Source organism: Ambystoma mexicanum, chromosome 3q (assembly GCF_040938575.1).
Source record: "Ambystoma mexicanum isolate Mex_15411 chromosome 3q, UKY_AmexF1_1, whole genome shotgun sequence".
Lineage (NCBI taxonomy): Eukaryota > Metazoa > Chordata > Amphibia > Caudata > Ambystomatidae > Ambystoma > Ambystoma mexicanum.
In genome coordinates this window covers 335,384,547-335,407,402 of record NC_090926.1, presented here as the reverse complement: position 1 = coordinate 335,407,402, position 22,856 = coordinate 335,384,547, and the positions used below count along the sequence as shown (strand labels likewise).

The 22,856-nt window shown below is 45.8% G+C and overlaps 1 protein-coding gene across 2 annotated transcripts in view; it reads left to right on the top strand.

Moving 5' to 3' along the window:
• CYFIP2 (cytoplasmic FMR1 interacting protein 2) overlaps nucleotides 1–22,856 on the top strand; it is a 279,833-nt gene that overhangs the window by 237,195 nt on the left and 19,782 nt on the right. Inside the window, exons 28-30 of one of the 2 annotated variants that reach the window (XM_069653932.1) lie at nucleotides 9,371–9,465; nucleotides 19,062–19,300; nucleotides 20,583–20,730. In XM_069653932.1, the coding sequence (XP_069510033.1) occupies nucleotides 9,371–9,465; nucleotides 19,062–19,300; nucleotides 20,583–20,730 (482 nt within the window). Of the gene's footprint in view, nucleotides 1–9,370; nucleotides 9,466–19,031; nucleotides 19,301–20,582; nucleotides 20,731–22,856 lie in introns of both variants that reach the window. The other variant, XM_069653931.1, reaches the window with a different exon arrangement.

Below are 22,856 nucleotides of genomic sequence, written 5' to 3'. Positions count from 1 at the left end.
AAAGTAGTGCACACCTTTACAATTATCCTATGCTGTGAATTGCCATTTTTGGCAGCTAATCTGTTAGAATAGACATTTGTTCTCACTATATATTAAAGTGTTTTTTTCTATACATATGTATTATCTCTACAAGACAACAGCTACCCATAAATTGAAGCAATGATTAACTGTTACAGTTTTGCCTCGCTCTCCTGGTCGCACCCTCATCTCTCAGAGATGTTCTCTGACCGCGCTGCTTAGTTAGGCCAGTGCCATTATGTTAAATGTGCTTTTTTGTATGTGTCAGTGGTTCGTGTCTACTGTGTTTGTCTTTGTTCTAATTATGTTTTATGTAATGTGCCCTGATGCCTGCGGGCTACGGCGCTATATAAATAAATACATTTAAAAAAAATTACAAAAAAAGCCAGACAAGAGAGTGAGAGCATTAGTAACGTGTTTCTATTTCTGATCATGGAAGGCACTATTTTGCAAGCGCAAACACTTGTTGGTTAAGTGATGAAACTGTGTCGGGAAGATAACATCTAAGGCTTATCATACAAGGATACATAGATTCACCCAGAAGGTGGACGCACAACCCTTTCGCTGTCCATTACCAGCCTCTCAGGTAGTAGTTTCTCTTGCACTAAAGTGCAGAGACCCAACTTTCTGCAGAGCCTTAGTTTGGATACAGCACTATTCTCTGCCACAAAACATTCCATTTAGACCACCTTTGGATGGAGGTTAGACTCTGGCTCGCTTAAACTAGTTTCCTCCCAAAGACACAGAAAACTGTCAGTGCCATTTACGACATGTCACTAGGGTATGTCATGCAGAAGTGTTTACATAAACACTATTTACACTCATGCATTATTTGCCTATTGGCTGCCTAAGCCACCTCCTCAGGTCGCCCCAGAGCTGGGATTTGTTTGAATGTTGATTTTTTTATACCAGTAGTCACTCCCAGCTGTCAGTGCTAAGAGTCCATGTAAGTGGCCAACATTGCCCTTTGCGGTCATCCATGACATTTGGTGCAATGTTCTGATACTGTAACCAAGCACAGGGCAGGTGAGAATTATCATTGAAATGACAGTTCCCCTTCCAGAACGCGAGTGGCAATGCTAAAATGTAGTGTTTTGACCATACCAGTGTTCTTCCTTCAGATGGGTGTGGGACGTTAAAGCAGACCTGAATTTGTAAGTAAAGACCTGCATTTACAGTCTGCGCGAAGCAGACACTCAGTGGACCTCATTACGAATGTGGCGGTAAGGTAACAAGGACACCGGTAGTGCTACCAGCGCTGTTGTTACCATACCGCCACATTACGAGTTCTGCTTGCGGGTGCCGCTCTGCACGCCTGGTCAGTCCTTCATGTTTCCCCAGAGTTCTCAAACCAGTTCTCATACCACGGGCGGGAGGAGTGCTGGGACTGGAGCACAAAGCTCTGCTCCAGCAGGTAAGTGGGGAGGAAGGGAAGGGATGGGAAAGGGGTTTGTTTTGTTTTGGGAGGGTGGGGAAGTACCTCCCTGTTGCCTCCCCACAATTAACATGGTGCCACCTGGGGAAGGGCCTCGGGTGGCTGGAAACAGTGGGCAGTACACTGTGTATTCTCGCCCACTGTTCCAGCCAACTGACTGGCTGAGCCCCCTTCCCGGGTGCGAATGTGCAATACGTTTTTGTATGAGAATAAAAAATGATCCAAAAAGAAATTAATGAATATGATTTTTTACAGTATTTAATATCTTGTGTTTAAAAATGAATTAATGCAAATATAATGTATTTCTTTACACATGCTTGGGTATGCTTCATGACACAAGAATGGATCTGGATGAGTTCTAGCCACGCCTTCTGAACCCAACTAGCCAAGGGGCAGATTCTCAAAATGTTTTGGGGCGCAGGAATGAGATGCGCTCATTTTGGGAACATGCGTGGGGGGTGGGCGCAAATCATTATGCCCTGGTCATATCTCGCCGGGTCATGATTTGTTCTTTAAGTGTGACAGCCGTGGTTCAAAACGACAGCTGCCACACTTGCATTTCCATTTCCCAAACAGGGATGAAAATGCTTTTCTATGAGCATTTAGGACCCGTCTCTGTGAAATGCGCTACCAGTGACCACGTGGTTGCAGAGAGCCTATTATACATTCTAATGAATGCAAGGGGGTTGGACAACGCATCTTTGTAATTGTGTAGCTAGTTTTGCTCTGCGTCACTAAATGCTCGATGGAAGAGCAAGTGAACTCTCCTCAGACCAGACAATGGCCACTCGCGTTTTGCAGGTGATATTGTAACCAGTGCTTTAAATGGGCCGGCTCTATCCGGCCTTCAGTACCCCACTTCTTATTTTTGGCCGTAATGAGTACCAGGACTTCTCCAAACTCGAGGAGAGTACCGGTACTCATTGCCACTGTGCCTTATTTGCTCGGCCCAGCTGGAGTTCACTGTGTCTTAAAGTGCAGGAAAGCACAGCTGGTCTTGCTGAAGTTTGCTCTGTGTCAACAAAGGATTACAATAAGGGCAATTAGAGGTTGATAGCCCAGGAAGAGGGGTGCTTGCCTGAAGGAGGACTACTGTCCATTAAGAGGTGTGAATGGGGAAGGGGGTGACTAATACATGGGAGGGCAGCATAACATTACATGCATTGTGTTGCATTTTCTTTAACTGTGAACCCAAATTAAAAATATGTTTATTTCTGTGTGAAAACAGTTTTAAAAGCATACACACCTTTGTGCGCTTCTAGTGTAATCTTCTAGTCAGGATGGGTCAAATAAGGCTATTATCCTATTTTTGCTCCACATGTTTTTTAAACGATTTATTTAATGTCAAGTTAGTGTTTTATGCAATTTGCGTACTTTTAAATGTATTGCTATTAAAATAAGTAATCTTTTCAAACCCAAACCTTAACACATACTTAGATATGTAGCCAAGAGTTTAAATTGCAGACTGAGCTCAAATCCTGGTTTTACCGCTTAAGCAAAGTGTGTGATCATGGACAAATCATTTACTCTAACTGTGTCCTTTTTTTCAAAAATTGAAAGTCCTACGGGAAAAAAAGACCCTAAAGATTTCATTTATCCAGCCATCCTGCGTCCCTCTGCAGGTTTCAGTGGGGATTGTGAGAGTTGATCAGTCACTTTTCTCTTTAAGCACCCCAGATTAGCTATAGATCATGCTTACTCAATGGTATTAGTTGTCTTTCTGACCCTCCTTTCCTTCAAAGCCTGCCAACTTTTGTACATGGCAATATTTGTGTCAAAACAGGACAAATTCAGTTTGTGATTGATGGACGTCTTTGAGAGGTAAATGCTTGAGGCTGACAGAATCAAATTTCAAGTGAATGACTTAAAAGTACACCATTATACTGAGATTTTGGTTGGAATCACTTATTGTGATGTTTCAGTGTGTCAGGGTCCCAAGACCTAAGAGCAGAACAAAGGGACTTACACAGAGAGAAAGAGGGTGAAACTATGATTGGAGCGGGGATAAGTGGCAAGAGAGACAAAAAGAAAGTGATACAAATAGATAGTGAGACACAAAGGAGCAAAACACACATAACGGGTGAGACACATAGAGAGCTTTGTGACTGGGTGGGAAGAAGGAGAATTTGAGGGCGGGGAGACGCACAAGAGCAATTTTTTGACCTTACAGGGTCTGAGCCCCGGCCCATTGAAAGCCTACATTGGTGAGTACCTGTACTTCTATTTTTCCATTTAAAGCACTGGTTGTAACCCAGTGGGTATATCCTGTCTAATGATGCAAATGAGCCGTTAGAGAAGCAGGTTTACAAGAGGTGAAGAATGGGAAACTTGGCCACTCCTGCTGTTCCATACATGGCTGAGGGAACGTAATCACCTGCATCGCGGTGTCCCTTTCTGCTCGCTTGCTCTTTAGGTCTGTGGTGCTCTGAGGTGCTCTGAGGTTATTTTGACGGAGTCAGAAAGTGCTGTTAACCATCACATTTCACCTGGCCTTTGATAGGAATGGGGTATGTTGTGTCTATTTGCTTATGTTCTTAAAGTATCTAGAACATTTATTGTGCCGTAGGGATGTTATCCATTGTACGCATATTCTTTGTTTGGTGTGGTAGTTTGTATTTGTAATGGTATAGACTGAATTTAAGTAGCTCACCTGGATGGCCCCTTGTATTTTTGGTGTTTAATGTGGCGGGCTTTTACACATGTTTTTCCTGGTGTTCACTTGAAGCAAAAGAGATCCTCCACTTTGCCAGCTTCCTTTACTCTTCAGGTTGGCTGGCGTTGGCATGAACTGAACCCTTATGTGGACGGACCTTCACACTCGTGTTTGAGGGTCTTTCCTTCCGTGTGATATGAAGTCTTATTAGTTGTGGTTTTCTAGTTGGGCATCCATTTTCCCTTTTTGCTTCGTTGGGCCTTTTTTCAGTTTTGGCTCATTGGTGTGGTAAAGAGACACATAGGGACTTATTACGGGTTTGCCTTTAACCCGCTGGAAATTCTGGTGGGTTACCGGCAAACTCGCCTTACTGTTACTATTACTGGTGCCCGATATCCTAGTATTACCGAGATATTACGGGTGCCGGCAACGGCGATAAGTTCCCATTCCCATGGAATGGGTTTGCTGCAATCGCCGGCACAAATCTACTGGCAATTATTTGCCGGTAGGGGCCAAAACTACCAGCAGATCAGGCCTGCTGGTGGATCAGAGCCTCTAACTGCAAACTTGGAGCGTGACAGTCTGGTAAAAATTGCAGCATTTTTTCCAGCCTTTTTACCAGACCGGCACACCCGCAATGAGCCCCATAGTGTCGTCAATGGCCAACGCTATGCATGTGTTCCCTTCGTATGCCTCTTATCCTGGCTACTATGAGGAGTGACTTCAGGGACTCCGGCGCCATGCCGCTTGTATCTGGTGTTTGATTAGCTCAGCCCGACACTATAATAGGCGTCCACTCGCCACAATTCTCATTGGCTGAATTTACACTGGGGTCTTTTTTCGTTTCTTCTTGAACCTGTTTTCGAATTTCTTGTTTTATGGCGTGCTGTATGTCCAATTGGGCTTCTTCTCTCCACAGGCGCTTGCTTGTGGTGAAGAGTATGATGGGAAACGCATGTTCCTGATTTTCCAGCTGGGGTTTTCTAGAGGAATGCTTCGTGATCTTGTCTGGGCTCTCTGCCCACTTGCCTACATTGACGCATCTGACTCCGCCTTCTTTTCCTTATGTTCGGGTGCGCCTATGAAGCCATCCTTCTTTTTGCTGCACCATGTGATATGCATTTTTTTGTGTAGCATTTCCTTTTTGTTCTAGTGAAGTTTCTGGTATTACTTCTTTTCATCGCTGGCCACTTTCATGAATCCCGTTCCACCAACCTTTTTTATACTGTATTTTACACCCAATATGTAAATGGGGGTTGGGGTTAGTTATTTAGAAAGGTGGGGATGCGTGGGGGGCGGAGAGGGGAGTTGAGAAGGTGTGGGGGTCTCCCCCACATTTTATTGCGGTAGAATTCTATAAAATAAAATCAGTGAAACAGGATTCGGTGAAATCCCTTCGAGGAAATTACATAGATCCAAGTTTCCATGTGCTCGGTGTCCCATCGCCATTTGTTTAGCATGGGATTCATATGAACCATTGTGATTTTGGCTAGACTTATTTTTTTCACTAGGCTATCGTTTAACACGCGCTATTCATAGGTGTGTACTGCCCGTATCTATTTCAGAGCTCTCACGTTGTTTTCGTTCTATGTGATCTGGTCAAATCTTTTTGCTCGAAAACAAATTTTCTTTTTACTTTGCTGCAAATATATGTGGGAGGCGTCCCCCATCAGCCCTGCCTTAATCTCCCCACATCAAATATTCCCCTAACCCACACCCCACATATATTTGGAGCAAAAATCATTTTTTTAAATTCGATTAAATCGGATTCAACCAATTCTTTCGAGCCCAAAGCTTCCGTTACTGTTGTTTCTCGTCTGGTGTGAGTGGCTCATTCAGTTCTGTCAATTGCAATGCAACCAGAATGGCAAGAAGAAAAATGACACAGAACTGGATGAACTAGTCCAACCCACCAACCCCAACCTGGGAGGCCCTGTTACCTTTAGTGGCTTGGGTTACGTCAATCCAGTACACAACACCGTATGGCCATGGCGCCCTTATTGTAATGACCTGGCCTGTCAATCTAGTGCAACAAGATTATACTTTGCTCCTGACTACAATGTGGGGGTAAACACTGTTCTTGTAACTGTACACTCCCATGCCTGAGCTCACATATAATGTCAACAGAGAGCGTAAGCCCGGCACGCACAGCTGACAAAAAAACATTTCCCCTGTGTTTACTTACACAAAGGCATACCAAATACTTCCTGTCAAACACAAAGCCAGGTTTCGACAATGCACGGTGCTCTTATGCATACAGAAGCAACATTATGTGGCATGATCAATGGGCATAAAAGAAAATACACGTCCAATCACCTGCATCCCATCCGGTGTCGATTCCGGCAATCCGTGAAAGTCCATGCGCAGTCTTATTGGAACACCTTAGAAGACAAAAACATCACAAATCGGCGTTCTTGCCGAAAAGCACATATGATGTCACTAGTGAACTAGAGCTTTTACTGCACTTAATAGAGAGCGCCCCATTGGCTAATGCCCCCTAGTAACGCAAGTGTTACCCGCTGCCATCTGCTTGGCAACGGGCCTACAGCTGTTGGGAGTGGGTTCTGCTTCTTTTTGTTTATTTTTTTAGTATTTTTGTGTCTCGTGCCTGGGTGATTGCATTGGGACATTGATATGTTAGTTTCAATCTATTCTTTTTCCTTTCTTTGCGAGTTTAAAGGCTGCCTAGACTCCACCTGCTTTACCATCACTCCTCTGCACTAGGAAAGGCGCTACCAAGCGACATGGTCTGACCAGCCCTCTCTGGTCACAGAGGTTTTGGCATTTCTAGGGTCAGTACTGTCTTTCGGGTACGAGCTTATGCACATATCAAATGCCCCTCTAATGTTTCAAAGGGTAACTGCACGTGCCCGTTGAGGCCATGGCAACCGAATATGGTGTAGATGCGCCCATGAAACACAATATGTCCTAAAGGTAAAATTCTGCACCTGTTTCTCCCAAGAATTATTGCACAGCCTAAACATTAACAGCACAAGATTAAAAAAGTCAAAAAAACGGAGTACTGTACACCTCTTTTTCTCTCTACACGATCCAACTCTCCCCTTCTTTCCTAGCGCTGAGTTGATCTCAACATTTATAAATGCCTATTACCGTATGCGCAGCAATTCTTTATTTAGGGTTCGATCTTTGATCTCAATGTACCTATACATTTGTTTTCCAGACAATGATTGACAGATGACTATACCTAGGCATTTTCAAAGGTTTAGTTCTGATAAATCTTGTATACAGACATGTGAGGTGGTGGGGTTGCAATCATTTCTCATGCGATACTGCAGATTAATATTAATACGTTAGAAAGGAATGGTCCTGAACCAACAGATACCCTTTAGCCCTTGACATGGTTCCCCCAAATTCGCAGGACATACAGAAAATATTCTGTGTGTCAGTGTTTGTTCTGCTGAGTAGACAGCTTAGATTCTGGGCACAGGTTTATTATGCTGGAAAAATCTTAGCGGTATCATTTATTGAACTCTTCAATCTCCGGTTTCCTTTTGGTGCAGCTTCTCTGTCAAGGGTGCTGAGTGTGTTTGAGTGAAGTGTCTCCAGTTGAAGCTCTGGGTTTGTAAAATCCTGTGCTGTGGGTGTTTTGAAATGTTAAGTCCTAGGCAGTTGAAAGCTTTAGTTCTGATACATTGTTTATACAGACATGTGAGGTCGGGCTGGGAGGGGCAACATCATTTTTCACGTGATCCTGCGGATAGCTCCGGGGTCCATGCTGCTCGATGCAGTAGGCATTCTCCAGACTAGTCCATCATGACATGTTGGGCTGTGGTCCTTCTGGTCCTCCTGCTTGTGGACCACGCAGGGCATGCACAGGTACGTATGGCCCTTCTGGTCACATCGTTGGTCATCAATGGCCGGGTTTCAGGACCATGCTTTTAGCCAGGTATAATATGTTATTGAAAAACTGATTTCTAGTGGTCACTCTGCCCATTTTTCAGTCACCACAGAAAGAAAGAATTGCATTGTATTTGAACTCTTCAGCTCGGATCTCATTCATGTGTGTTGGTGGGTGTCACTAAGCATCACCCTTAGAGGGTTGGTAACCTGGGTGAATTTGCAGCTGGGCTCAGACCCAGTGGTATAAAACTGCTTGAAGTTCCAACTTATAAAAGGAGCTGGCAGAGTGGTAGATGTTTCACAACATGGAGGGCACAAGCTTGGAACCAACTTGCGCTGGTGATCTGAGCCTCCCATTCGAACCTAAGCGTCCTTCCTGTTAAGTTTCCTGATAATGCTCCTTTTCGGAATATCGAGAGACAGGTTGGTTAGCTTTGGCGCTACATAAACGTTATGAATCACTCACTCTTTGATATACACATTTAAATGCCGAAAGTCATTCTATTGAATAATTAATCATTCTCCTTAGATTTGGTTGTCAGATTTCTAGCCATAGTCTTTTGTGAATTCTGACCAATTGCCAGGCTGAGCCATCGCCTCAGAGGCGCTATTAACCCTGATCTATCACCTCATGTTAGCACAGTGCCAAAAAGCGGCTCATTATAGCAGAGATGCTTCACATGCGTACTACCACTACTTGGCATCAGTAGTTACTACATGTATCGCTCATAGACACCGCTCACTGCAGTACCTCCAGTAAAGGCCATAGATTGCCCAGTAGTTCTCGGAGACCCTTGCAGTGTCTCCCGACCTCTGGCATTCCTCATTACATGTTACTGCTTGTGACTGCCCGTTCCCTCTCACCCATCATCTTCTGAGCTTGTCTCTTTAATGAATCATTATTACTGATGGTTCTGTGCCCCAATCATCGCTGGGATGGTAGATCACTAAACCCTGGAGCCACGGCCATGAGGCCACTGTCCTCAGATGCCCTGAGCTGGGCAAGCAGTAGACCGATAGACTCTAGAACCATTGCTAGTCTGCTCCTATCAACAGATTCTCTGGAGCGGTTTAGCTAGTACGTCCCCGCTCTGCCATGGTGCTCTTACCTGCTGACCTTCTGCATAGGGTCTAGGCCAACAGAACCTTGAGCCGTGGCTACTCTGCTTCTGTCTGGAGACGTGCTATGCGTGAATGCCTGTAGAGCAGTAGACACCTGCGATCTTCTCCCTTTGCTCCTGCCCACAGATGCCCCAACCCCCGGATCCAGGACTGGTAACAGCAGATTCTACTGGTTTGACACTGAGTACACAGACCTTTAGACCCAGTAGTTTTGGCAATCATGTGCTTGGCTCCTACAATGCCAGTTCTCATATATTGTTGCATTTTGTTGCTGTTTGCAGAAGGGGAGCGTTTGGAGGTCCGCATGAAGCGGCTGGAAGCCAAGTACGCCCCGCTGCATCTGGTGCCGCTGATTGAAAGGCTGGGAACACCACAGGTAAGGAATGAGGTGTGGGAGCGGTGCAGAAGGAGGGAATGTCAGCATGGCCAAAAATACCAAATGGACAGTAAGTCCAAATGGCTATGAACTATCGCAAACCTTGACCGCACCCTACTCCCAGTATAGTCGCTGGGCTCCCCTTCCTGCTCCCAGCACAGTGCCTGTGCTCCTTCAAACCCACTCCTACCCAGTCCCTGGGCTCTCCCCACCCCACCACAGACTGTGGGCTCTCCCCACCCTGCTCCCACTACTATCCCATGGCTCCCGCCCATCCTGCTCCCAGCAAAGCACCTGGGCTCCACCACCCTACTCCCAGCACAGTCCCAGGTCCAGTGGCGGCTGGTCAATTTATTAAGTGGAGGGGCATAAATATTTCCCCCAGATATGCCATAGCGACCGAGCGCAGCAAGGGAGTACAAACCAATCATGGGGGGTTGGGGTTAGGGTTAGCCCCCTGGGAATTTTTTTAAATAATGGGTTAAAATGTTGTAAAATATATGTAAAATGTTTAGTGCATACTTACTAAATAAATTGGGTAAAAAGCCAAACAGTTCTCAATTGGCACTGGGTGGCCCAGGGGGCAGGCATGATATTTTTTTACTGGACATCTATGATAGTAAAAAGATACCATCCCTGTCCCCTGGGCTCCACAGAGCCTCAGAAAGAGAGCTGAATTTGGCAGGTGGGTAGGGAATTGTGCAACAAAGGCATTTTTAAAATGCCTTTGTTGTACAACCCTCCTCCCCCCACACTCGCCAAAATCAGCTCCATGGACCAACACAAACACACCCTCATTCACACAGAATTCACACAGCAAGCACTTTGCTCCCCCCTGCTCCAGGCTGCTCCGTCCATATGTGCAAGGAGGCGCAGGAGCTCCCCCTCACACATACAGACATGCCGTTCCCCAGCCAGCATTTCCAATGAGCTATGCAAGGTTTGCGAAGCAAAACTCCCCCAGCCTTGCATGGATCAGTGATCATGTGCGGCTGGGGAACTGAACTGTCAAAGGGGGTGTTTCCCTTTGACAGTTTGTTTCACTGGGCTGGCTCCTCCATAATGTGTGAGGGGGCCACTAGGTCGACGCCATCTCGCCCATTACGGATGAGTAACCAGGCTCAGACTGGCCTATAGGGCAATAGGGCAATGCCCGGACCAAAAATGCTAGTGTTGGGCAGTTTTTTGGCTTAAATGGGCCACTTTTTTGGCCAATTTGGGCCAGTTTGATGAGTTACTTCACTATGCAGCTAGTAGTTCTGACCATTGTTGCTGAACACATTTTCCTTAAATATTACAATTTGCTTACATTTTAACAAAAAAGAAACCTTGGGTACTATTCAAACAGTCTGTCACTGAAGGAATGAATTGCTATTTGCAACTGTGGGACACTTTTTTATTGGTGCCCAAGACAGTTGTATGCCCCAGTCCGACCCTGTGAGCCACCCCTGTCCATTTCCTCCATTTAAAAAAAAATATATATATATATATATATATCTTTTTTTAAAAAACATTTCATGCTGGGGACTCGCCGTCCCTCAAATCCCCTGGGAATGCGGCCGCGCCCCCCGCTGGGGTGGCGCGCCCCACAGTTTGAAGACCTCTGTTTTAACCAATCCCATGGCTCTTGTGAAGCTCCGATCAATAATGACTAGATGCATTAGAACTTATTTAAATGCATTTTATTCTACCATCTGATTGAGCTTATGACAGGGGGTTTAGTAATTAGTGCAAGCACAGTGTGCTTAATTGCAAATGTTGCACTAATTGGGCTCTACTAATGAACTAGATAGATGTTTTATATTTATCTTCATACAGCATACGTTTAGAAGTTGTTGATACATGTGTTTACATTTTAATTTAAACAATGGGCTGTACTAATTAAATCAATATAATTTAAATCACATATTTAGTCCTGCTCTGGCATACGTTTAGGTGTTGATAGTACTTACATAGGTTTAAATGTATAGGGCTATTTGATACATTCCCTGGGTGGGAACATTATGATACATCTTGTATCCTTTTAACCATTTCAACCTCAAGACCGGCAGTGATTTAGTGATAGGTAGTCGCAGTTGGCCATATATTTGTCATATACTACACAAGGACATCTGAGTTCAGTTCTGTATCTCTTGTTGGCGATACCATTGATTTAATCAGGAAGGTAGTATTGTGCATATCGGAAATATACTTAAAATGTGTTTCTGTACCTATGTATTACTTTCTACACCATTTCCAACATTATCCAAAGTGATTGCACATGTGAGGTTATCAGAGGACCTAGACCTCCACAATGTAAATACAATACCTCATACTTTATCCATGATGGAAGCCGCAATGGCCCTCAGATCTCAAGAATGATGAGGGCTTCTGCACCGTGACACTCCTTGAGCCCTGATTAGTAGCCGAGCTAGGGTCGGCCTGGTCCCCCCTGGGCTCCTCCAACATCCTGAGGCAGCTTCCACCACTTGTAAATTAGTAACATGGTATTGACCATTGCCCCAAGAGAAGCCATATGCCCCCTCCGGCAAAGTGCTCTAGCGGCCTCCGGGCCAGACTGAAGGCAGTTCTCCTACTCTGCACAAACCCCTGTCGCCTCTGTGGTCTATAGAAAAGGGGTAATGGGGCCTTCCTGCGCCCTCACATCCAATGTCATCCTTGAGATTTGGGGAGACAGGGTGAAAAGGGCTCCCCCACTACCGAAGACCCCCGTCCACGGCATCCAAGCTTGAATCCAGGCTGGCCAGTTTGCATGACCAGACAACAACGCGGGACATCCTTCTGGATCTGAGGGGCTGGTGCTAGACTTTCAGAGCATGGCTGTATGCTGCCTGGGTTGGTAACTGATTGAGGCATGTTTTTTGTGCATTTCTTTGTGCGCTTTCCTTGCTGCACTTGCACGTTCTGAATAACCACAAGGCATAGTAGGTTTGTCCTTTGCTCCACTTCCCCCCACTGCTCTTATTTCATTGTGGTTTTAATGTATGTTAATATATTCCCACCCCTCCTTTGCCCTGTGGGCGCTTTGAAACAGTATTGTCTTATTGCATAAGCGCCTAAAAATAAAGTAAACAGTACATTAATTATTACAGATCGGGTGCTGTGGCCTGCGCCGTCACTTCATCCAATATTTACCCTGGCCTGCTCATGTGATGTTAACAGCCACTCCCTGCATGTCGCCTGTGACGTCGCCCTCCGCCTGCCATCCTCGCCATACCTTTCTTCCACCTGTCTCTTATTTGTTAATGCACTTTGCCAGCTCACTTCTCACACCATCAGAGACCAGATTACAGATGCTTTGCACCAGTGCAAGGGCCAGTTGCACCATATTAGCATTAGGGCCAACTTTGCCCTGGTGCCGAAATGCCTTTAAAGTGCATGTTTTTTGCACTCAGGATTTTTTTGGCCTAGTGCTTATACCATGTAAAATTGCACTTATCATCATACCTTCCTAACCTCCGGAATTTTTCCAGAGACACCAGAATTTTTCCAGAGACTTCGGAATTGTAGGCATTTCTCCGGGTCTCCGGAAAAGACCCTGCAATCTCAAGAATGTTGTTGTTCTTTCCAGGTCCTGTCATATTCTCCACCTGATTGGCTGCCGCCGGTAGCCAATCGGGTGGAGAAGTGGGCGGGACCCGGAAACGGCACGAAATGTTAGTGCCCACTGCCTGCACCACGATATGAGGCCGCTGCTGGCAGCCAGCTTTCTCTGACTTTTTCTTTCCTTTGCCTCAATGCGACCACCGACCGCTGTGATAATACTGCTTTCAATCCATGTCATTGGATTGAAAGCAGCATTATTTTGGCTGCGGCGCCGCCTTCATTTTGCTTACTATAGCCCTGAAAAGCATTCATTCAATGCTATAGTAAGCAAAAGGTGGCGGCGCCGCCGAAATAATCTCCCTTGTCTCTTCATATTCTCTTCATGCCTGGTGTATAACATTGCTCATATTGTTTACCATTATTAGTCGCCTAGGCAAAAATGCCTCTAACGTGGAAACCAGGAAGATCACAAGATGTCTGGTTATGTTTGTTTGTTTGTTTATTTATTTAGTATAGCGCGCAAAACCCAGAGGTAACAGGGCGCAACAGAGGTCAGGAAGATAGGATTACATAAAAACTTGGTTACAGAATAAGATAGGCATGAGAAAAAGAGCATTACATTTACAGTTACATTGTGTGGGATGTGCATATATACATATAATTGAGCGAAAGCTTACAAATTTACATAATTAGTGCTGTGCATAGGGGCAGTTCGGTTGCATTTACATATTTACATATTTAAGGCTGTGCATGGTAGTCAGGTTATAGCACTGGCATGATCAGATTAGATGGCAGGGTTAGTCGTGAGGATCATTGGCCCGCAGCCAAGTGAGGGTGTTTCGCCTGAAGCTATAGTAGGATTGGTCTGTCCTAATGTAGAGTGGGAGGGCGTTCCAGTGTTGGGCTGCCAAGACAGGGAAGCTGCTGCCGCCGGTTTTCTTTTGTCTGAAATTGGGTACCTGCAGGCAGTAGGAATTAATCGATCTGGTGGGGCGGGTGGACGTTTTTTTCTTTATTCTGAATGCGAGATAGGGGGGGGCTGCGTTGTTTAAACATTTGTAGGTGAGTGATGCCGTTTTGAGGGAGATGCGGTCGTGGATTTTAAGCCATTTGTGTTCTCTCCTTTTGTTGGAGATGTGTTCCTTGGAGGGTAGGTTGAGGGCTGTTCTGAGAGCGTTGTTTTGTAGTGTCTGTAGTTTGTTGGTTATGCATTTGTTGGCTCCTAGGTACATGGCGTTGCAATAGTCCAGTTTGGATAGTATTAGGGCGTTGGCTATGATGATGCAGCTAGCTTGGGTGAGGAAGGCTCTACTTGCCCTAATTAGCTTGCATGTGTAAGCGGTGGAGGATGCTAGTGAGTTAACTTGTTTTTTTAGTGACATGGTTGCATCAAGGTGAAAGCCTAGTGTTTTCACTGTTTTGGCCACTGTGATGGTGTTGCCATCAATGTTGAAGGCCTTATAGTTGGAACTGAGTTTTTTGAGATTGGTATTGGATCCGAGGAGCAGGATTTCGGTTTTCTCATCATTTAGACATAGACCATGTGTGGCCATCCATGCCTGAATGATGAGATATATTTTGTTTACCAAGGCCGTATCTGAAGCGTAGTTGCCTGAAAGGGGTATGAGGATCTGGGTGTCATCTGCATAATTGGTATATGAGACACCCAGTCTGTCCAACTTGTCAAATAGGGGCTTGGTAAAGATGTTGTAGAGGGTGGGAGAGACGCAGGAGCCTTGGGGCACCCCACAGGTTATTTTAATGGGGTCTGCTGAGGCTAGGGTGGAGAAGACCCTCATAGTTCGGTTGTCCAAGAATGATTGGATCCAGGCTATGGCCTCTTTCGAGAAGTGGGCTGCTGAGGCCAGGTGTTCGCACAGGACTGCGTGATCTACCAGGTCAAATGCTGCCGACAGATCGAGGAGTAGTAACATGGCAGTGTTCCCTTTGTCGTTAATCTCATTGATCTGGGTTTTAAGATCGATTAAGGCTGTTTCGGTGCCGTGCTTCGGTCTGAAGCCTGATTGGTGGGTGTCTAGTAGTTTGTGAGTTTCAAGATATTGCTGAATCTGCAGGTATGCTACTCTATCTATTATCTTTAACAGGAATGGCACCGTGGTGATGGGCCTGTAATTGGTGGGAATAGCGGGGTCTAGGGTTTGCTTCTTGAGGAGAGGCAGGACCCAAGATTCTTTGAGGTTACTTGGTATGGTGTTGGAGGAGAAGGATGCGTTGATCAGCTTGGTTATAAAGGGGGCTAGATCCCTAGCAGCATCCTTGATTATCTGGGGAGGGCAGTTGTCGCCTTTGCAGTTAGATGGTTTAAGTGAGGCTATAACTTTTTCTGTTTCTGGGATAGATATTTTGGTAAATCTGAAGAGATTCTGGCCTGGACGGTTGGCTGTTTTGTCGTGGTTGCTGGGAGATGCTTCATTGGTGGTGAGAGAGTCTTTTTTCAGAGCGATTTTGGTTTGGAGAGTTTTGATTTTATTAGTTAGGGCGTTTTGGACGCTGGTGCACCATACTTTATCTTTAATTATATTGTCTGGTGGGGGTATAGGGGATTCTAGTTCCCTTAGTATAGCAAATAGTTCTCTGGTGTTGGAGCTCGATTTTTCGATTCTTTCATTGAATAGTTTCTTTTTGGTGAGTAGAATTTCTTTTTTGTAGTTGTTTGCATAAAGTTTGAGTTGTGATTTGTTCTCTTCTGTAGGGGAGTTGCGCCATTGGCTTTCAAGTTTTCTTTTGTGCAGTCTAAGTTCTTTCAGATGTGGGGTGAACCAGGTGTTCAGGTGGGCTTGCTGTTTGCTTTTTTGCAGTTTTAGAGGGGCAATGATGTCTAGTCCTTTTTTTATGGTATTGTTATAGTTTTCTACTAGGCGTTCTGGTTTTAGATTATCGGGGAGAGCATTGAGGGTTGGCAGTAGTAGTGGTAGGAGGTTGTCAGGGGTTATGTTTTTTTTTGCTCTAGTGGGTAGTGGTGGTGCCATGATTTTTCTTTTGTTGACTTCTTTATTGAGAGATAAGGTGAAGTCAATGAGGTGATGGTCTGTCCAGTGCTGGGGAGTGGTTTTGGTAATGACGGTGTCGCAGTTTAGAGTGGCGATCCAGTCCAAGGTCCTACCTTTATTATGGGTGGGGGTGAGCACTCTTTGGATTAGGCCGTGTTCATCTAGCATGTTGGCTATAGCTTGTGCTGATTTGTCGTCAGGGTCGTTTAGTCCTAGATTCAAGTCGCCTAGCAATAATATTTGGGTGGTGTCTTTTATGTTGTTGGCTAGGAGGCTGGATAGGTCTGCTTCGAATGAGCCAATGGGGCCGGGTGGCCTATATATTAGAAGGATGGTTAAGGTGCGACAGTTTGAGATGGGTAGTTTGGCTACTAGGAGTTCGCAGGATTTGAGAGGTGCTTGAGGCAGTGGTCTTAGCTCGAGGTTTGTTTTAGCTATGATGGCTAGGCCGCCTCCTCTGTTGTTGGGCCTGTCCATTCTGATTATTTGGTAATTTTCTGGAATGGCTATTGAGAGTGCTGGGCCTGCTGCTTCGTGCAGCCATGATTCAGTGATAGCTAGGAGGTCGAGGTTGTTTGAGGATAAGGTGTCTGCTATTTCTGTGGCGTGGGCCATTATCGATCTGGCGTTGATCAAAGCTCCGGATATAGTGGTAGTGTTGGGTGTATCCTGGATTGTTATAGGGATGAGTTTGGGTTGGGTGGAGTTGTAGCAGGGTGTGATGTGGCTCGGGTGGATTTTGGTGTGTTGCAGGGTGGGTCTCTTGTTGTGGTAGATGGGCTCGTAGAGACGGGGTAGTCTGGCTCGTAGTCTAGTGTTTCTTTCTAGGGTTGGACAGGGTGCATTTTCTGCAGGGTACATGGTTATGGTGGCAATGAAGATGGTAAGGTGTAATATATGTATGAGGAGATACAGTAGGGTGGCTGTTTGGCTCTTGCTGAGGTACATTGTACGGTTTGGCATGTGTAAATAGACAGGGGGTTTACCTGAGTTCGCAACTCAGGCTAAGAAAGGCATGTGCAAATAGATGCAAGTAGGCAAGGGGTTCACCTAAGAACAGTAATCACATTCGGGCTAAAGGTGGCATGTGCAAGTAGATGCAAGTAGGCAAGGGGTTCACCTAAGAACAGTAATCACAATTAGGCTAAAAATGGCATGTGCAAGTAGATGCAAGTAGGCAAGGGGTTCACCTAAGAACAGTAATCACATTTAGGCTAAAAATGGCATGTGCAAGTAGATGCAAGTAGGCAAGGGGTTCACCTAAGATCAGTAATCACATTTAGGCTAAAGGTGGCATGTGCAAGTAGATGCAAGTAGGCAAGTAGTTCACCTAAGAACAGTAATCACATTTAGGCTAAAAATGACATGTGCAAGTAGATGCAAGTAGGCAAGTAGTTCACCTAAGAACAGTAATCACATTTAGGCTAAAAATGACATGTGCAAGTAGATCCAAGTAGGCAAGGGGTTCACCTAAGAACAGTAATCACATTTAGGCTAAAAATGGCATGTGCAAGTAGATGCAAGTAGGCAAGGGGTTCACCTAAGAACAGTAATCACATTTAGGCTAAAAATGGCATGTGCAAGTAGATGCAAGTAGGCAAGGGGTTCACCTAAGAACAGTAATCACATTTAGGCTAAAAATGGCATGTGCAAGTAGATGCAAGTAGGCAAGGGGTTCACCTAAGAACAGTAATCACATTTAGGCTAAAAATGGCATGTGCAAGTAGATGCAAGTAGGCAAGGGGTTCACCTAAGAACAGTAATCACATTTAGGCTAAAAATGGCATGTGCAAGTAGATGCAAGTAGGCAAGGGGTTCACCTAAATTCGGTAATCACATTTGGGCTAGAAATGGCTACAGACATATAGATAACTCTGCAAGTTGGACCAGTTAGTAGAAAAAGACTACCACATGGTCGGGGGGGCGCATGATACCAAGAAGGATCTGTGGTGTTGAGGGCATTGCTGTGTATGAGTAAACATGTATTCGTGTCTACTGTACTTGCTTCTTGAGTACTATAGAATGATAGCTGTTCAGTAAGTGAGAGAGCTCCAATCACACATTAAGAAATGCGTACAATTTGTTTAACGTTAGAAAATCTCAGAATTTGCGCAGCTGGTGATTGTTACCGCTTTTGTTGTTAGAAAATCAACAATTACAAATGTAGGTGTATCGCTTCAGTTATTTCTTAAAAGAACTTAGCCGTCTTATGTAGTTAAGCATTACTCACCAAAACAGTTCAGTTAAGCTGATAGGTATCATGGTGCTGTACATGGCCAATGTACCATACATGTTTAGAATCAGTATAATGCGGCTGAGGGCGACTCCAACTTCTGATAGTGAGAGATCCTGGAGTTGAAAGGGCAGAGATCCTGGCCCTTGGCTCCTACGGCTCCGAACAGGCACCCAACAGGCCTTAGAGTGGCCTTGGAGCTGGCCGCCGGCGTGATCCGCCTGCCGGCGGTTACCGCTGATGTAAATGAGGCTCAGCCTCGGTTTCAGGCCGCGCTGGTTACAGGCCGCGCTGGTTACTGTATATTAGTCATGCTAGATGCACCAGCTAAAGTATTTGACAGAATTGTTGGCTGAAATTTGACAGGTGGGTGTTGCTGTGGGCAGGGCATACATCTCAGGAATTTTGATTTTCAAATGTAGGCAGGTATGCTTGTCATGGTGTAAATATTTTCTAATTCGAGCCCCAATTTTGCACTATGGTAAACGTTATCCTAGTGCTAATATGGTGTAACTTTGCACCTGCACCAGTGCATAGTTTCTGTAATGCGGCCCCAGATCCCTTCCCCGCCTATCATTTTCATCAGTGGTTGCATTGGAGGAAGAGGGTGGTGAAAGAGCCTATGTGAGAGAGACCGAGGGGGAGACAAAGAGAGCAGAAGGTGAGAGTGAGAGAGAAAGTAAGAGTGGGAAATGAGCGAGAAACAGAGGGCGAGAATGAGTGTGTGTGTTTGTGTGTAGTGAGAAGGGCAGAGACAGCCTGGATTTAAAGCTCAGTTTTTCTTTTCCCGCTCGCCCCAATTTCAGCAAATTGCCATTGCCCGAGAAGGGGACCTGCTGACTAAGGAGCGCCTGTGCTGCGGCTTGTCCATGTTTGAGGTGATCCTGACGCGGATTCGCAGCTATCTCCAGGACGCCATCTGGCGTGGTCCGCCTCCCACCAACGGCGTCATGCACGTGGATGAGTGCGTGGAGTTCCACCGCCTCTGGAGTGCCATGCAGTTTGTCTATTGCATCCCCGTGGGAACCAATGAGTTCACAGCAGAGTAAGTTGGAGCAATGTGCTGCCTCAGCCACATCACCACCCCATACCGAGTAAGTAGTTCTCACTGGATGCGGACTAATAGGGGTGTGAAGGCTTCACAAAAAGCCAAAATAAAAAAAATCTGCCTCTGACATTACATTGCTGCACCCACTCTGTTTCACATGGACAACACACCATGCGAACATCAAACATGTCAACATTATCCATTCCATTCGGGAGAGGCTAGTCCACTTCTCATTTTACCTTTGCATTCTGAAACATTTGGTCCTGGATTTATGAAGAGGAAATCCAGGACTACAAGTTCCAGAATGCAATGTTATCTATACAACATCTCATACATATGTATGCCAAAACAATACATAACAGTACTGCCCTAGGGTTGAGTGCTAGGGGGTCAGAGGTACCACATGGATTGAAATGTGACCTCACACTGGCTAGTGCCACAGATGGGTCAAGCACTGAGCCTGCCCAGCCTGCCTCCTCTCTGCTGAGCAAAGATCCTTCCCTACATCGAACATCTAAGTGTTGTGCAGATCATGCGTAGGTGCCAAGTATCAGCAGGCCACCCATCCTGTCTTAAGTAGTACACCTGACCAATACAAAGTCTCTCCTGAATGCCAGGGTTCAAGATGCCTCAGATCCTGCCTATTTTAAAGTTTGTGACAATAGCTGGCAGTTTTCCACCAGAGAATGCAAAGAAAGAAAACTGGACTGGATACGCACCTACAGATTGTAATGGGTCATGTTGGCAAGTATGGTGCTGAGACACTGAATATCTCCCACACTTTCCAGCCTCACTTGTTCCTCGGCCACCTCCCCCTATCTCACACCGTATAGCCCTTGCCATTTGATCATTATCAATGGAGTAACTGTGCTGAAAATGTTGGGGGGACATGACATCTAAAGGAAAGGGGCCCCTGCCAAATGAATGGGACAAAATGGTGTGCCACAAACGTTTGTGGTGGGATAAACACCCTTGGCCCCCCTAAAATTACACCCATGATCATTATGTACCTCTAGTACTGCCACTGTCCCTCTAGGGAAAACCACTACTTGGCCATCTTCTAGGGCATCATCAGTAGGTCCATATTGGCCCTAAAAGTGGAACTAGTCACCTAATTACAGATAAATGCAAACAATATACCTTTGCTTGCAGTGTCAAAGAAACATGCAGCATCTCTGCGCCACTCAAGCTCCTCGTGTAACCCTGCAACCATACGCCTCATTTCAACACATTACATCTTTCCAGAAGAACCTGTTTGATAACCCCTTTCCCTCCACAGGCAGTGTTTTGGAGATGGCTTGAACTGGGCTGGCTGCGCCGTCATAGTCCTGCTTGGGCAGCAGCGCCGCTTTGACCTGTTTGACTTCTGTTACCACCTACTGAAGGTACAGCGGCAGGACGGCAAAGACGAGATCATAAAGAACGTGGTAAGTATGGGGGCTGCTGAGCAACCCTGGGTCTCCCTAAAGGGCCTTTATTCCCACCTCTGGCTGGCAAAAGTTGCACAGGTGTGGCTGTTGTACACAGGTTGGGCCATGGGCTGGTACATCTAGGCCTGTGTCAGCTGGCAGTAGTAGGGAGAATGGTAGCAGGAGTGCCCCATTGGTAGTAACAGGTGATGCAGTAGAGGATAGAAAGGGTAGCAGGATATGGTCTGGGTTATCTGAGAGTATTAAGGGGCATCACAGGGTATTAAGGGCAGCGGTCGACAGAAACGGACCAATGTGGGCAGTCGGGTGATGCTGGGGCTATCAGTAGTGAGCAGTTTGGGCTAGCATAGGGTAATTGATGTCAATAGGTGAGAGGGGCGGAGTGGTAGCCGACCAATAGATGAAGCAAGAGGCAGTTGGGATCATTAGTGAGCAGCAGGGTGCTAGCAGGAGCCAGCTTCAAGCAGCTATGACAGCCTCTGTTGTGGCAATCGGCATCAGTGGGCAATAAAAGGCACCCTGTGCTAGAATGGTCAAGCAGTGAGGAACACACATCCGTTGGAGCATGTGAAGGAGCTGAGTAAACCTTCAGAAAGAAAGGGGCCACATGGGCTGGACAGCAGGGGCGTTGCTAGGTGGGGGCTACGGGGGCTATAGCCCCTGATCTTTTGGTTGTAGCCCCGGATAGAATCTCAGGAGCTACAGCCAAAAGACTAGCTAGCCCCCAGTCCCAAGAGTTCCAACATCAGTGTAGCCCCGGATCTTTTCCAGACCTAGCAACTCCCCTGCTGGACAGTGACAGCCCGGGTTACACTTGAGAATCATAAGGGTGTGGCAGGGTCAGCACCGGGCAGTAAGAATCAGCAGGGGCCAATAAGAGCAGCAGAACGCAGTAAAGATAGGCCAGGAGAAATAGAACAGCAGATCTGCACGTAGGGTGTAGTAGAGGCCCCAGAGTGGCAGCATACATGTTTATTGGCTAGTCACATGCAATAGGGATAGAGGGATATAGTTGTTGGCAGTAGAGTGCAGAAGTTGTTAGTGAGGAACACCGGGACATAGAATAAAGGTGTACATATACAGACACGATGTTTGTGTAGGCGTGTCACATTCCTGAGAAAGTGAACTCAGAAATGCATTATTTTCTGGTAACTCTCCAATTTTCTTACACTGACACTGCAAAAAGTTGCTTTCAAGTTTGCGAAATGTTGCTGGCCAATTGTAATGTCAGCAGAGAGAAGAGGCTCCCATGTGTGGGGCTGAGCAGGGGGTGGGCAAAGCAGACGAGTGGGCGTCTCCCCGTGCAGTCGACATTAGTGGGTAGATCTGTGTGACAGAAACCAGAAGCACAAGGCAGTCCCCAGCAAGCCACTCATTTATTTTAAAATCTTTTTATTACAATTCTGTGGATAAGCACGAAAAGAAACACTATAAACATAAACAAACACAATAAAACCCCAAAACTGGGCTATTAACAGGCCAACATAAGCATTGAATAGCACATTTCTTGATAATAGGCACGGAAAACGAATGGGCACAGGTATCTAAATCACACATTGCAGGGGGATTCAGCACAGTACATCCCACAAAACAAATTAAATGAATCTGTGAATCAATGTATAAAATACCAAAGACAGATGTGCATGTATTACTGATCGCTCAAAGGGGTTTATCTTCGAAGCGGGGTAACCGCTTGCAGGAGTGCTTTCCAAGCGAACAAGTTTTAGAGTGGGCTCATTCATGCCACTTTTCAAGGCCCTGTACCACCTTAACCAATCTCTTCACCACACAGTGTAGCAGGGACCTGCACACATCCTCCAAGACATGGCAGTTTTGCGCTTGGAAAGAATGTAGGCCAGGTCCATAACTTTAACTGCATGCTTAAATGTGTCTGGGTGGGGGTACACACCCAGCAGGCATACCTACACACAACCGCTGCCTCCAGTGCATGTTGAATTTGGAGCCAGAAGGAGCGCACCTTAGGGCATAGCCAAACCTTATGCAGGAAATATGCAGGCTCACCCACACACTATGGTTATCCCGTGGACGCACTTTCATTATAGCGTGCAACCCTGTGTGCAGTCATGTTTGTCCTATGCAGGATATTCAACTACAGCAGACGG